Source organism: Centrocercus urophasianus, unplaced genomic scaffold, assembly GCF_019232065.1.
Source record: "Centrocercus urophasianus isolate 14NV4802_14NV808 unplaced genomic scaffold, USGS_Curo_1.0 seq_22, whole genome shotgun sequence".
In the NCBI taxonomy this organism is placed as follows: domain Eukaryota; kingdom Metazoa; phylum Chordata; class Aves; order Galliformes; family Phasianidae; genus Centrocercus; species Centrocercus urophasianus.
The window spans coordinates 6,662,353-6,679,062 of NW_024884778.1; the positions used below are offsets into that span (position 1 = coordinate 6,662,353).

Consider the following 16,710-nt stretch of genomic DNA (forward strand, 5'->3'; position numbering starts at 1 on the left):
AGTAGAAGATAAGGATTAAGGCAGATATGCTTAGTGCCGCTTCATCTGCTTAAATCTAGCAGTCCCTGAGATCAGTGATTAAAAAGCCATCTCTGACTTTGATGAAATCCACTGCCATGGTAATTCTGTGCCTCTGATAGCTTTCTTATGGGCCCACGTTTGCCTAAACCGGACATGGAAAACATTTCACTGGAGATGATACGTGGATTATATGGGTCAATTATACACTTAATCTGCCTTCTGGGGATTAAGTGTGCATGGATTGACCCTGCGTATTTGGCTTGTCCTTGGCAGTTATCAGATCAGGAAGGTTGCCTTTACCAAGAAGTCTGGTAAGCACTTAATCATGTAGTGATACCACGCGGGAGGCAGCAGCGCTGCCCGGTGCAGAGGCACTTCTACCACTTCACTGTCACTGTGTTCTGCTTGCTGCAAGGTCTGTGGCACCAGACAGCATTTCCCATGAAACTTGAGCATTAGCCCCCGCATGTCTGCAGGGCAAAGGTGATTTCTTATCTTGGTGTCAGGGTGGCATCAGCAGGGTCTGGGCCTCACTCTGCCCTGTGCCCAGCACAGTGCAGAAGGAAAAATCGCAGAAGTCCTCTGCAGAGCAAAGCACCAGGCAGGGCCAGCAGGGGAACAGCCTCAGGCTCAGGCCAGCGTCCATCCCCAGGGCTTATGCAGGGGCAGAGCCTGTGGTTCTGCAGGCAGCAGTGCTGTCCTGGTGTCACACCTCCTGGGGAAGAGCAGCTGCCTTTCCAGTCAAGAGTGCAGCAGTAGCACCAGGCTGATGCCACAGCTCAGGACAGTCTGCTGGGAGCTGGCTGCCGAGTGCCAGGGATGGTGAACAGGAAGGATGCAGGGAACTGTGGAGTCTTCCTAAAATCAGAGCTCTGGAGTTCAGCATGGTTCCTGCTTGGATGCGCAGTTCCCATTTGGATGCTGGCAGCTCCTTCGAGCAGCGCTTGCAGGACTGTGGCATTTCTTCCCAGTCAGCCTTACGCAGTGCAACCAAATGCCAGCACAGAGCCCTCCTCACCCCCCTTCCCCTCCCCATCTCGCACCCAGCAGTCAGGCCGTGAGTCAGTGCTGCTACTCGCGGTGCATTCCATTACTCACAGGAGTTCGGGTTGCGGGATCAGGGAAGAACGGATGCAGGGCTCAGCTCTCATCCCATTGCTGCCTGCAGCTGCACGCAGTGTGTTCCCCAGGACAGACAGCATCCCGCTCCCTCCCACGCTGCGAGACTGCTCATTAGGGCACAGACTCTCTCCCACTCCTGTCCTGATATGGCCTCCACTGAGCTGTTTCTTCTGCGTTGCTTTTTGCCTGTCTTTTTTTCCCTCAAGAACGAGTTGTGCCATGAAGGCAGTTGGGCAGTTCTACCCCCAGACATGCTTTCTGTCCTCTGTGGATCTGCAGAGCCCGGGACACTGCCTTGGACCCACATCTGCACCACTGGGAGAGAAAGGGACATAATGGTGACGTCCATTACCCATGTGGGGACAAATCCCCTTTGCCGGAGGATGCACCCTTTCATTTGGGAGCCCTTTCCATCCCCCACGCCTGGATGAGAGGAGCTGAGTCCTTTCCCATCGCATTCCAACCCCTGAGCTCTATGGGCACGTGCAGAGAGCGGCCTTGTGTCTTTTTGCACCGACAGCTCTTGTCCTCCCATGGAGTGTTCATTTAAGTAGGCTCTGTTTAATTTATTTTAGGGAGACTCTTAATAAAATAAGTCCTAGATCTGTCACTGGATTTTACATGCTCATAAGGGTTTTTTTCCTCCTAAATGTCTTTATCAGAACAGCTTTTCATGTTCCAGTAGACATTTGGTTGAAGACAGTTAATTTGATTTCTTTTCCAGAGGAGATTTTCCATTAATCATTCTAAGCAGGCAGCCTGATTGCTCTGTTGCTCCAAGGTCAGTGCTGCCCTGATCCACCCAGCACTTTGAGGGCAGTGTTTGTGCTAGGGTGTGGTATATGTGCTCCACCACAGCAGTGAGTGGCCCCACCAGGAGTAGGGCAAGAGGAGCACTAAAGGCAAGGATCCCAGAGCTGCCACAGGTTGTGTGTAGGCTGTGGTGGACTCAGCTTTGCTTCCCCATAGCCCGCTTTGGGATGGTTTCCAATTCAATCCAATAACAAGTGCAATTAAAACATTCCTTAGCATGCATTGTTGGGCTGCACCTCATCGATCAGCCATGCATCAGGATTGCATTGCGTCAGTGAGGCCCTGTGATCGGGACAGGAAAAAAGCAGCGCACTGTGTGGATACGGTGTTATACCCAGCTTCCTTATATAGGAACTCAAATTTTAGCATGTCAACTTCATTTCTTTTTTGGAAAGAAAAAAAAAAAAAGAAAAAAAGAAAATAAGCAGGGAATATTTTAGAGGTTAAAAAAAAAAAGCGTTTGCGAACAGGCAATCGGTACAGAAGTGGCGGTGTGTTGCTTTAGCAGCTTTCAAGCAGAAGCTCTTTCATTTAGGAGTTGTGTGCTCAGCACCCAAATATAGCTGCCCCATCCTCAGAAACCACCGCAGGGCTGACCCTGGCCTCATGGTCACCCTGGGGCAGTGCCAGTCTGGGTGTCTGCAGGCAGTGGGGGAGCACAGGTGCCATCTGTACTGCAAGAAGCGTGCAGCACGTCGGGGCGCCCGGCTCTGCTTTCATTCTGAATTTCCCTCTGTTTGAAGGCAGAGCTCTTACACCATGCAAAGTATGTTTCTTTCTGTGTGTGTGTGTGTGTGTGTGTGATTTATTTTTGGGAAGAAAGAAAAAAATAATAATAATGTAATTCAGTGATGCCATTTGCATCCTAGACAGATGATGAGTTGCTCTGGCTAGCAGCTTAACCCTATTATGCAACGCTGGGACTGTGACATTATTAAATAATACTAATTAATCAAATAATAACTCCCTCGTATAGCTGCATCGTCAGTGTGAATGAAACCTCCCTGTTAAAGGATAGGGCACAGAGAGAAAGGCAGTAGGAACTGCAGTGCAGAGGACACCGCCTGCACCCACAGCAGTGGTGTCATGGAGATGCATAGGGCTGTTGGGACAGAGGGGAGTCTGTAGGGTAGAAAAAGATGTATGGCTGCTTATTTAGTGTGCTTGTGATGGGGGGACCCCAGGCACAGGCGTGAGGTTTTTAGAAAAGAAATGCTATTTTAAAAAGAAAAGAAAAAAAAAAGATACTGAGGTTTCTAGGGAATTTTATCAACTGGTTGGCGCTTTACTCAAGCTCTATGGATTGAATGTAGAGATTAGTAGAGCTTTGGCTGAGCATCAGGATGTGCATTGCTACCATAAGGACCGACTGCCCCAACACCACTGAGTGCTGTGAGAGCAGGGGAAGGGGCCTGGGGGGGGGTTGTCACATCCCAAATTCTCGCCTGTGTGAAGAAGTTGAATTTGCACAATGCTGTCTGTTACCAAAATTTAGATTTATCTTCTGAAAGAAAAGGTAGATGGATTTAAGGGAAAAGTACCTTTCTGATGCCAAAAAGAGGGCTGCCAGTGCTTTGCATTTGTGTTCTGTACAGCTATAGGAAAGACGTACCCTTCAGCGTGGTTTCACATCCCTAAAGAGTGCGTGCACGTAAGGAATCCCATGTGATGGAAAAGCAACCCAAGGATCTGCCTGGTGAGCAGCAGGAAGGGAGCACTCGGGTTCCTCTTTGCAGATCCCGTTCTGTTGTTCCCTGGTCTTTGGCAATAGTGAGAGAGCATCTGAGCCATACAATATTGGTGCGTATCCAATTGTTGGTGAACATCAGAAGTTTCGAAACACAGTTGTGAGAGAGGAATATCAGCTTAAGCCTGAAAGGCTAAAAAGCGGCGAGCCCCACACGTAAATGCCATTATGCACTTAATGAGGCAGGGCTTAAAAAAAATCAGCCACACAAGTTGGTTTTATCAAAGAAAATGTATAAATAACAACCGGTGATTCAAACCGCCTCACAAAGGGAGTAGCGGGGAAGGGAAGCGAGCACTTCACTTGTGGCATTCAGATAATAGTATTTACTACACTAATCTTTTTGGCTTAGCGATTGACAATCAATATATGATTATCAACAAGCGCTAACGCAAACAAAAAGCTTCCATTCCTTTTCTAACCTCGTCCCCTAAGTCCCTTAAATTTAATTAAAAGCGGACAGCCCTCCTTGCTGTACAAATTAGAGCTAAAATCATATTAAATATTTGTTCTGCGGGGAAACAAAAGTGTCAGCTTGTGCTCCCGGGTTTGGCTGCTTTTTTTTTTTTTCCCCTTTTTTTTCCTTTTTTTTTTTTTTTTAACACAGAGGGGAAAAAAAAATCCCAGCTCCTCAAAGTTAAAATAAAGTCTCTCTCCCTCCCCGTCTCCCAAGACTACTGTCTATAACATGTTGTTCCTTATAGAAAGTGGGATATGGTGGCATTTGCTTGATTAACTTGCTCGACAAAAGTGACAGCTGCTGTGGGTGCATGTAGCTAAGCTGCACAGCGCAGTTCCGCCTTTGTACATCTGTCAGCAAAAAAGGAGGAATAAAGAGTGAAAAGAGACAAATTGGTCCCAAAAGGCAATCCATTCAACTCAGGAGGTTTGCTCTATTCAAGCACTCGCTGGGAATCTCAAGTGCTAGGTAGCTTATTCAATTTCATTCATTCTTTAGAATGAGCCCACAAGTGTTTAATTTCTTATTCTACTGAATAAAAAGGGGGAGCTTTTTTTTTTTTTTTTATTGGAAGCATTAATTGTAAGACTAGCTGATCAATGCCCGCAATATTAACTCATTGCGTGGTTCCTGTTGGCTGTGTGCTCGCAGCCCCACGGCTGTGCCGTGCCAACACCGCGGCTCCGGGGTCCTGGGTGCACCCACAGCATCCTGCAGGGTCCCCAAGCCTTCATCTTGCATGACATGGTGGAACTGCATGGCAGCACTGTCACTTCTTTGTTCGTGGTGCTGCCCATGGCCTCAAAGCCAGGATGCTCTGAGGTATGGGTTCCATTCTCTGTGCCTGAGGAGGTTCTGCGGCCAAAATGTTGACCTGGAGGAGCGGGTTCAGGGAAACCCTCGCCAACAGCATGCAGTAATGCACAGAGAATGATCTTTGTTAGTAGAAGGAAGAGAGTCACAGAATCATGGAACGGCTTGGGTTGGAAGGGACCTTAAAGCCCACCCAGTTCCAACCCCATGCCGTGGGCTGGCTGCCCCTCACCAGCTCAGGCTGCCCAGGGCCCCATCCGTGGCCTTGGACACCTCCAGGGAAGGGACAGAGAAGTTTATGAACAAGTGTAACAGAGAGTGCTGTGTGGCCAGGTCTGTGTTCTATCTGTGCCATCCCTGAGCCAGCATGGAAGGATGAGAGCTATGTGCATGGGGCTGTGTTGGTGGCACCACCTTTCCAACCCCATTAGTGCAGGACTGGGACAGGGCAGAGTGTTGGACCAGACACCGCTCCATCCCAGCAGCATCACAGCAGGTTTTGGAGCAGGTTCTCAAACTCAGGTTGTCCTCTCTGCAGTGTGTGTTGCAGCTTCCCAGAAACTTTCTGTTTTTAAAGAAAAAAGTAGGAAATTCTGTTGGCTGCGAGTCTCTGCATTTCTTGCTTGCTGTCATCACCAAGTTTTTAGCATTGCAATGACTGAGTGGGACCAACAGCCAAAAAGCCACTGAAGAAGGATGGAGAGGAATGCCCCAGTAATCACACAAGGCCGGGGGACATGCATGGTCCTTCCACTGCTGCCATTGAGCAGCCGGGGCTGTGGAGCACACGGTCAGTCAGCTGTCATGGACTGTCAGTTGTAAGTCAGCTGAGCTGCTGGTCCATGGGACGGGTGCAAACATCAGGCACTAGGAGTTGGGAATTTCTGATCTCTATTTTTTTCCCTGGCTGATCGAGTTGCTTTGAGAGCAGAATTGGTTTTCCTTTGGGAAACGAGACCCAGCGTCAACGCGTTGCTCTCTCCTCCCCTTGCCGTACCCTTGGAACACCTTGAATTCAAGGCTTCATTTCAAAGCTGCCTTTCAGGGTTGCAAAACAAGCCGGTGTCTCAAACAAAGAGAGGAGCCAGGCGGCGTTCGGGGTTTCCTTGTGCCGTGTGTGTCACAGTTTTAAATAGATTTGCCCTGCTTGGATTGGTTCTGGTTGGAAAGCGAGTACTGAAATGAGAGGTCATAGGGGAGAGTTACTATGGTAATTGAGTAGTATCACCAATAGTTTTGCTCTTATGAGCATTAAAGCACGTAATAATAGACAAACAACAGTGGTTAAAGCAAGCAGGTAGGATTACTATGTTCTTTTGTCAGAAGTATATAATGTCTCGTAGTCAGTTTTAAAGACTTCTCAACCCCCAAATCCACCCAGCAGTCACCTGCTGAGTAATTTTGTATGCCTAATCTCTAGCCCTTAACTACAAGCTTTCTGCTAATTTGAGGCAAATGGGTATTTTTGACACTAAATAGGGCAGTAAAGAATCCCTGACCTAGAAAAACTCCATTCCGAGGCACTGAGAGCAGAAAAATATTCTTTCAGCATCCTTCTGAGACCTTTGCAATGACATAAAATAGCTTTGACTACACTGTGTCGCAGCCTTCGATTAATGGTTTGCAGAAACTTGCTGAACATCCCCACTACAAATTCCCCCATAAAACTTGTCACTTCAGATTGCCATCAGCCACCACAACAATAATCATTTCATGCCTATTGCTAATTGCAAGCACAGCTGAGGCTCAGCGGGGTGCTCTTGCACAGTCCCAGGCCTTTATACCAGCCTCAATCTGTTGTATGGCACTTGTTCACACACAAAAAAACTACCAGTAAAGGCAGAAAGAGGCAGAGTCACAGGTTCCTTGTAATCCCTCTGCTACCCTGCTGACAGCCCAGCCCTAGAAGCATTCCTGGTTTTGTCCCGCTCTTTACAAAAGCTGAAGTGACCTTAAGCTACTAGTATGTAAGCTTTTGAATGAAGAATACAGCTCCTTCAGGTGCCTTAAGAAGCAGTGTTGCATCTGGCTTACGAGATTCTGTTTGCCGCACCCCTGGGGTGAGCTGCGGCTTCCTGTAACATGTAAAATATGAGTGTGAACTCAAGGTTCATGGCAAGGAACAGGAGGTCATGCTTCCATTCAGCTCGCACCAAAGAGAACGGGGCTTTGCAGATGTTCCTGGCTATGTGTAATGACACCACCTCCCGGAAAGCAGGAGCCCAGCACGGGGTTCTTTTTTTTGATGAAATGTGCCACACTCAGTGTGCTACTTGCAGATTTATTCATATCAATTTTTGCCATTTATATATTCAGAGACAAGCTTGCTATTTCGGCAACTTATTGATCATGCATTTGCATTCCAAAAAGGAGAAGAAAAAAACAGCGAGCCGATGGCTTGGGCAGGTTGGGATGCACGGGCAGCACTCACAGCCCTGTGCTGCTTCTGCTGTTGGCCTGGAGCAAACCAGCTGCCACGATGCACCTGGCAGTAAGGGCTGCTGTGAACAGGAGGGGCTAACCACAAAGCGGGGTTACATTCCTGGCCGTGCAAACGGGACATCTGCTTGCTGTGACCAAGCTCTGGTGCCATCCTAAGGGCGTTTGTTTGCATATCCTCTGCTGCAGCCCTTGGGCTGAGTGCCGGTTATCTATGGGGATGGCAGATATCATCTGTAACAGGGCAGGAGGCTGTGGGTTGAAGCTGGGCTCCATGGACGCATGGGAGCATCACTCTTTATGAGCCACAATGAGTTTTGAGAAACACGTTCATACTTTGGTGCCTTGCAGCCCCATGAAAAGGGCCCATTTGGGCTGTGCCCTGTGCACCTCGTGCGTGGGGACAAGCCCCAAGGAGCCCTGTGTCCCGGGAGGACATCAGAGCCCACCGGTGTTGCGCTCTTTTGTCTGAAATGATCTCTTTCCCATTCTGGAGCATTTGGTTTTGTTGTTGTGGTGGTTTTTTTTAATAATATAATCATATGCAAATGTTATCCTCTTTGGAGGGTTAGTCATGAATCAGAGGGCTTGTGCGTCTTGTAGCGCATTAACACTAGTGATAGCTAAAGGGAACATTTAATTTATGGGCTAACTTATTTTTATGAATATGCAGGGCTTAAATTCAGCAGTTGGTGCGTGCTCTATGAAGTGACGTGACGGTTTTGTGTATCAAGATCAATGAATTACACTTTGTCTTTTTTTCACAAAGCAGAAAGTCTTTGGAGTAACTCAGCTCTGAGGAGAGCTCCTTTCATGCCGCTGAGCAGTGCGCGAGGCTGAGCCCCCGTGAGCTGGGATTCAGTTCTGTTCCCCATCTGTGCAGGTGTGTGTGGCACGGCAGGACCGGCCTCTGTCCCATCCTGGGGCTGCACAGAGCTTCATGTCACAACTGAGGCCCCATCTGGCACCAGGACCTTAGGGACAGACAGCTCAGCCTACAGAGATCCTTCTTTGCTCTGCAAATTAGCTTCATTCGTGCTCTCAGCACTTGCCAGGTCCCCATCCTGGAGATGGAGAGCCAACAGAAATCTCAGCCCCAAGCTGGCCCAGCAGGAAATCACCACTTGGCATGTCTTTGGTGATTCTTCCATCCCTTTATTTCCTCCACTTTGTTAAGAGGTTCTGTAGAAATAGTAGTACCGTTAGAACAGTGTTTGTAGCAATAGGTGGTTAATACTATTTTTTTCACCATCGTGATATATTCAGCTCCACGTGGCAGACAGGACACCAGTTCCTACACTGTACAGCTCTGGCCTGATGAGGCACAGTGTAAGTGCTATGCCACATATCATCAAATAGCCCGAGTTGGAAGGGACCCATTAAGGGTCATCGAGTCCAACTCAAGAAATACCATAAAGGGGGAAATCTCTTCCCCATGCAGCATGCCAGGTCCTGATGGGGAGTGGCAAATACTGGGTGTGTTGTCTTCTGGTTTGATAATCCAAGCCCAAATTTTGGCTGCTTTATGCTCTTCTTGCTGTGCTCAGCCTTGTGTCAGCTCATGCACGTGGTATGCAGACACTGACACTGAGGAGAAGGTGCAGTGATGGGAGGAAATAATGTCTGAGTGAAACTGATGCAAGGCTTTAGGTTAGTCAGGAAGAGGCTTCATTGCCAGCTAATCTGGATGGGGCTTGATTGGGATTTTTATAATTTGATGTATGTTTTTTTTTTCTCTTTAACTGGTTCTAGATAAATTTCCACAGTGCTGCAGTACAAGGTTCTGATCTGTGCATGGCTAAGAGTAAACAAGAGGAACTATTCCTGTGTGCCCGGAGCCATGATGGTCCCTGGGTACAAGCCATTTGGGAACCATCTGTGGTGCTGAGCACAAAGAGAGGTGTTGTGGTCCCCACTACACCTGACCCTACTTCCGTGCCTCCCAAGGGCTGTGCCAGCCCTGCTCAGTGGGGCACTGAGCTGCATTCTGCACTGCAGGGCTGGCAGGCTGCTGCCACGCAGCTGCAAGCCTTTCTTACAGACAGGAAGCAAAATTTCACCCCTGGAGGGTCCCTGCAAGCTCAGCGGCTTGAAGCAAGCTCATTTGCTTGCTGCTTTGCCATCTTTCATAACCATGAGGCCAAAACCAAAGCATTTCCCATCGATGCCCGCACCATCATGCCCTTGCCCTGCAGCTCCCCAAAGCTGCTCGAGGCGACATGTGAGCGGTAAGTGCCTGAGTGTGGTCCTAAAGGCAGGGCTGTGCTCACTGGGGCAGGGAACGGGTTAAAAACCGGACCGGGCCAAACTCCCACCACTGCTGCCAAGTCAAGTCAATGGCAAAATAGGATTACAGAAACCGCACGGCGTTGCTGGTGGCTGCCGCCCCCGCGAGTGAGATTTGCTGTGGTTGTTACTCCAAGTTAAAAGCTCGTGCATGGAAAATCTGTGTAAAAGAGGGTGCCTGTCTCCCCCAGAAGTCTGTCACATCCCATCAGCGGGCTGGCGCTGGGGAAGGCTGGTCCCGCCGCGCGCTCGCTTGCAGGGCGCGGGTGCTGGAGAAGTGCTGTCTCTCTTGCAGCAATGGTACACCAGCTCGATGAACGTCGTCTGCACCTGGCTGACGGACCGCATGGACCTGCAGCTGCACATCTACCAGCTGAAAACGCTCATTAGGATAGTGAAGGTAACGCCTGCTGTGCTTTCGTGAGCGTCTTGCTGCTGAAAGGGGCACGTGTGTGTGCAGTGTGTTCTGATGGGAAGTGGCGGTCGGCAGAAAATGCAGTCCTTCGTTCAGATGCTTAAAAATGAAGAAACTTATCAGATGGATAAGCAGGAACTTGAAATGCACGCAAAACACGCGTGGAAGTGAGCTCAGGGCAACTGCTTGCATGAGAAGAGGGAAAATAGTGCTATTCAGCCCTACCTGTACAAAAAGCACACTGAAACCGCTGCTCACATGGGTTAAATCCAACCCAACCTCTTTTAACACTGTTTTCCTAGAAACATGCAAGCCCGCCTATGGCTTGTGATTATCGTCAGAATGCAAATGAGGATTGTTCTCATAGCTAATTGAAGTTGTTTCTTTTACAATGGGTGTGTATAATCAACTCTTAAGAGATCCCAAAGGTGAGATAACATACCCTGAAAGTAACATTTTTTTCTCTGAGTGCACGTGTATGTGTACGTGTGTGTCTTGGGCTAATGATAATTATTTCAGTGTGAAATCACAGTGGTTTACATGAAATAATAAGATCACAGAAGGGGGTAAATATATTTTTGATCATTTTAGGTTCTATCTAATGCTTTTTTTGTCTAGTACTTTATAATGTTTATGGTCTCGTGTGCAGTGAACACATTGAAGGCATGAATAAATTAAAACTGAGCAGTATTAGTGCGCTTTTCATAACTGAAAACAACAGCACAGGCAAATGATTTCTCTTTGTCAGCTAGCTGAGGAAGGCTTTCTTTCTTGTGCTTTATTTATACCAGTATTACTCTCAGAAGCAGCTACAACGCATTCAAGGACTTTCTGAAAGTGTATAGCAGAAAATAGTTTCCACGCAGAACACAAAGCATAATGAATGGCACCCAGAGGCCAGAGTTTTATCTCACAGGGTCAAGAAGTTTTAAAACAAATAGAAATGCAAGGAAATTAACCACAGTAATGAGGGAAGTACAGCTGACTGCAGAAATGCAACTCCAGCTTCGGAATAAGATGAAGAAAGAGAGATTTGAGGAGTGCATGTCGTGTGCTCAGCTTTATACATGAATAGCTTTCTCAGGTATCCTGGACTTAGCTGATTTAAACTCAGTATTGAGGCAAGATTATTTAATGCAGAGCATTCCAGGAGCATGTAGTCATGTCTGCAATAGGCAGTAAGCATTGAGCTGCGTGAAGAAAAGTAACTGAATGCATCTAGAAGCCAGGACAGTTGCTTTGAGTAGCACTATACTGCTTCCACGTGCTTTTAGACCCCAGCATGCCCTATGGAAAGCTCCATCCCAGCCCCTTAGAGCGGAGGCCCCAGAGCATGGTCGCATGGGGACACAGGGGCACGGGCTCACTCCCGTGGCAAAGCGGGGAGCCAGGGGCAGCCTGAGCTCTGTGCTGTCTCCCCTGCCCTCACGCCTCTCTCCTCTCTAGAAAACGTACCGGGATTTCCGATTGCAAGGTGTGCTGGACTCCACCTTGAACAGCAAAACCTACGAGACCATTCGGAACCGGCTGACGGTAGAGGAGGCCACGGCGTCGGTCAGCGAGGGCGGAGGGCTGCAGGGGATCACCATGAAGGACAGCGATGAGGAGGACGAAGAGGATGACTAGGGCAGCTGGCCCGGCGTCCGTGCATGTACCTCGTCCATAACTCAGTTAGCCACATTAGGAATTCTTCTGTCAGCTCTAAATGCCCATGAGAAGTTTACCAATACAAATGCCATGTTAGCTGTGTGGTAATAAGGTTAGCACCTCTCTTCGATTCATTGGTTTCCTGATTTCATATCTGTATGTTCATAAGCAATATGGAGCACCATTGTTTAATACTGTTAATGGAAAATTACATAGAAAACATACTAGGTGTGTCCCTGTTATAATTAAACAATGCTTCATTAATGTACTGTATATACATTGATGGTAAATTGTTGTGAAGATGAGTGAATCGAGTCCTTTCATTTCTTTGTTTCTCTTCTGTGGATGCCAACTGCTTAAAATTAATAATAATAATAAAAAAAACCAGCTTTGTTTTTAAAAGAAAAATGAGGCAATTACAAATGATTTTTTGTTCTCTCTGTTCATTTAAAAACCAGAAAACAAACAAACCCAGACAGCCGTTTGAATCATTCTGCATCCTTGTTAATATCCCAGGCTCTTTCCTTCAATATGCAGTTAACTCCATGAAGGCTACATCCCAAAGGATTAGTCATTCTAATTGCCACACCAGATTAATCCTATCATTATGGATATATCATGCCACATTACAAGTCCAGAGCAGTTGTTTTATGTTGACATTTGCTCCTCTAAATGTTACACTTTTGTTTAAATCTCAAATAACCGTGTATGTACAAAGACAACTTTAATTACAACCTTAGACTATACAAATGTGTTTATAATAATATATTGAATATTTATTTCAGTAGATTGTAACCATAATTTACAACTCCTCTGTCTAACAATGGTTTTTATATATGTCATGTACATTGCATTTTGAGCAGTAACTGCATGTCCATCAGTCCCCCTACCAGAGCTTTTCTTTCTGTGTAAAATAGTGATAATCCATCTTGCTTTTTTTGCCTTATACAAGCCGACAGTTGTAAAAGTGTGAGAACTGTGGCTTCTCAATAAATAACTATTCAGATGTCCTAAGAATAAATTATGGAGTCTTTTTATGTCTGCCTTAGGAAAAAAAAAAAAAAAACCAACAAAAAACAAGCTGAGATGTAAGAGCCCCCACCTCTCGGAATAAAGGCATTTTCTTTTCTCATGGGTGTTTTTATAGTTTATTAATTTAGAAGATGGTTTCCCAGTTTATTTATTCCCAAAGGTCAGGGTGGAACCATGCTGTGTATTCTCCAGGTACACGGGCATTTTGGCTGCCACCACCCCACTTGCTCCCACCATTATCTGCACACTGCACCTTGTCACCTGCCTTTGGATGTCTAATTGATGGTCTGCTGTGGTACAGCCCCCACGATTACACGGTCATTAGCCTTGCCCAACACTTACCTCACACAGACAGGCTTCAGTTTGTATCTTCTCCTAAAGAAGCCAATGGCAGCAGCCTGCAGGGCATTTACAAACACGGGGCACATGGACAGACTCACAGCTGAATTTGAAAAGCAGGTGTGAGAGAAGCAGAAGAGCTGATGTCCTTCACCCCCACAGATGGCAACCTGTTGCTACCCTGGGGAATGAGGACACAACTTCACTACCCACAGATAAAGGATGGGCATATACTGGAGAGCATCCAGTATAAGGAATGGATTATACTGCCTGGCATAAGGAAGCATCAAACCAAAGCATCTTCCAGTGCCCAGGAGTCACAGACACTCCCCAGACAATGGGAAGAGACAGAAGGTGCTGGCTCCCAGTCAGAGCTGGGATGGCTGTGGAGCCCTACAGTGCTGGGTTTGGGGTCTGTCTTCTCCATGGCAGAGTTTACCCACAGCTCTGGAGGTTATCTGCTGCCCCACCTGGATCGCCATGCCTGACACATCCAACAGCCACCTGCCCATAATGACCTGTGTGCACCACCTCCTTGGGACAGGGACACCAGCGGGCTCTTTGCTCCCAGTGGGTGGAGGCCATGCACAGTTAGCAGCACTTGCATGTGATAAGCCATGTGATGCACGAGAATAGAGAAGCTACAAACCCCTACTGTAACCCAACAAGTCACTTTTTGCCCCCAGTGCAGGCAGAGGGGAGACCTCTGGGGACCACAGCCTTACAGACATATCTACCTATCTACCTATTTTGGGGGACTTGATTTAGTGGACACGGTGACGATGGGTTGGTGGTTGGACTGTGTGATCTTAGAGAATCTCAATGATTCTATGATTCTATCCTGACCTCTCTGTGATTGGAGCCTTGAAGCACACCCTGAAGCCCACCTCAAGCCAAGCTCCTGAGCTACGCTTATGCACACTTGTGTTTTCCTCTTGCTCTCCTCTGCCCCAGATACTGCTACGAACAGCTTCAGCTCCAAGAAGAGGCAATGGGAAGACCTTACTTGGGGTGATCAACTGAGCAGTAACAAAAAGCACCAGGGAAGATCCAAATTTGTAGCTCCACTCCCAGTCACGGAGAGCAGAGCGAGAGAAGTAGACTGATTCTGCTCTGGAACAGGCTCCCCCTGTTTTTTTTAATACATGAAATATTTATTGGGTGAAAACACAGCCCACTTCCACCTGCCACCTTCCAAAGCAGTGAGCCCTGCTCAGTTTTTTGAATGAACAACGTGGGCGCAGCCTTCGGGAGCTGCTCCCTGCTGCACATCACTCCACACAGGTGCTTCCCTGAGATGGCAGTGATGGACACATGTCTCTGGGTTTCTGTCATCAGAAAGGATCCTGTGACAGCTTTTCACATATCCTCAAATCCCAGCACAGCAGCTCAGAGACTCTGCAATAACCCACAGAATATAGCAGGCTTGAGCACTCGGCCACAACAAGGAAGCATCCAAACTGGTTCGGTGTTGTCTGAACAATGTAAGACTGAGCTTAAAGCCCCCATGGCCATGCACTATGCTTTGGTTTGGCCTCAGGCTCCTGTAGGGCAAAACTGCAGCTTGGGCAGCATCTAAAAGACTTTGCTGATGGATGGGAGCTCTGGCAAACCCAGCTAGGAAATGCAAAGGTCTGGTGCTTGTTTCACTTCAACCCATCGCTGCGGCGGAACAAGATCCAACAGTCAAAGGACTTTCTGCCAGTACAACTGCACCTCGATGAAGAATCTGCCAGTACAGTTATGTCAATCAGTTTTGGGGAAAGAGGAAAATTTCATTCCTCTGCCAGCAAAATTTTAAATGATAGATCAGGCCAAAACTTCTCTCATATTTACAGAGAAGTCCAGCGAAAATATCCTTTGACAGACTTACTTAAAGCATGTGGCATGGAGACTGAAAATGCTATCAACTATTTGACTGACAAGTGTCAGCAGCTGTTCATCCAATTTGTTTTATATTTCAGCAACTAACAGATTCTTTCCCCTCTGCTGTAAAGCATGTCTCTTGGCCCATAGGCATCTTAGAAATTGCTTTTCTGCCTCTCCAGTGACCAAAACGTCAAAAATATTAGAAGACAATTTGGTTTCAGAAGCATAAATAGGCATGCAGCTAAGCAGAGATGATTTTGTCAATGTCTGTGTTCTTTTTTAAAAAGTCACAGCAAACCTAAGGCAAAAATTACTCCTCTAAGCTTAAAAAAAAAAAAAGCCAAAGCAAACAAAGCCCCCAATAAATCAGTACAGGTTAAACCACAAAGGAAAAAAGCACTGATGGAATGGCCAAGCAGAACACTATTCAGCTGTATTCCACCCTCTGCACTTCATGAAGTTCAATACTGCAACCATCATCACCAGTTTTTGCTCAGAAAACTTCTCCATGGTGTCACAATCCAACACGGCCACCTCCATGTCAAGCTGAGGAGAGTCCCCCACACCACTCACAAAGCTCAGCCTCCTTCCTTTTAGCTCCAGCAATGCCCTCAGGACCTACTGATGCCTGAGTCTGTATAAGATAAGTTACAATTACTGAATTACAGGAGAAGTTACAAATTACAACTCTGAACTTGTGTGGCAATAAAGCCAGTGTGACACCTCTCTCCATCGAGCTGCATTCAGCGGTGTTCTCTTTATCCAAGTGCATTGAGGTTCCTGAGCTGAACACAGAGTGCTATTTTCTTCAGCATTTCTACAAGATACATATTCCACTGCAAGTTGTAAATCTGCATTTGTTGTAACTATGCAAAATATGGGAGAAAAAAAGTGCAGAGATTATATGCAATCTGCCAGCAGAGTTGTGTGCCATGAGGAAAATGCCTCACAGGTCAAAACAAAGAAAAACACTGAGCAACAAATTAGTTGCAGGCAGTAGCTAATATGGAGATCAAAAGATTAAAATCAACATGCAACGATGAAATCACTGGAATAATAGGAGCACTTAAGAAGATTAAGTCAATAACAGAGTCCAGCAGTAAAAAAATAAGATTTTGATTACACTGTAAAATTTGATATTGGAGAGCAAAAGCAATTACAACCACGGCATGCTTTGCTCTCCTCGCCTTAGACCATCTTGGCTCATTTCCTATGCAAGGAATACAGTTGTTGAAATAAACAGAAATGTTATGACTCGAGCGCTCGATTCAAAAACAAACCAGGTGGTCAGATCAGATTGGGGACTGACAAGAGGGGTCTGCATGGCGAGGACTTGTTGCAGATCCTGCAGGACGCGACAGCTGGGGGGGAACAAAGGCTTAGGACTGTGTTCAGCTGATCCCAGGGGTCCCAGGCTGTCAGAGCCTCCCATAGGCACAGGAGCCACTGCCACCTTCAGCAGGGACGCGGTTCATCAGTGCACAGCCCATTACTGGCTATTTTTATGGAGTTTGTGGGTGTTCTTGAGCATTTGAGGAATACTTGGGTCACACACTGAAGTTTTTCCTGCAATAAGCAGGTCTGGTTTTCCAGTTTGAGCTGCTGGGGGAATGTTTCAGCGGTTCTTTCAGCTCACATCCCGTGGGGCTGAAATCACATAGACAAAAAAAGAGATTCTTGATGCGAAGGGTTGCAAAGCAACAGCTC

At 47.0% G+C, this 16,710-nt stretch overlaps 1 protein-coding gene across 3 annotated transcripts in view; it reads left to right on the forward strand.

Annotated features, from left to right (window-relative positions):
- Positions 1–12,135, forward strand: part of CADPS (calcium dependent secretion activator) — a 173,076-nt gene extending 160,941 nt beyond the window's left edge. For all 3 annotated transcript variants that reach the window (XM_042823751.1, XM_042823752.1, XM_042823750.1), the window contains 2 exons: positions 9,997–10,101; positions 11,563–12,135. In XM_042823751.1, coding sequence (XP_042679685.1) covers positions 9,997–10,101; positions 11,563–11,742 — 285 coding nt within the window. In that variant the 3' untranslated portion in view covers positions 11,743–12,135. The remainder of the gene's footprint in view (positions 1–9,996; positions 10,102–11,562) is intronic.
- The last annotated feature ends 4,575 nt before the right edge of the window (positions 12,136–16,710 follow it).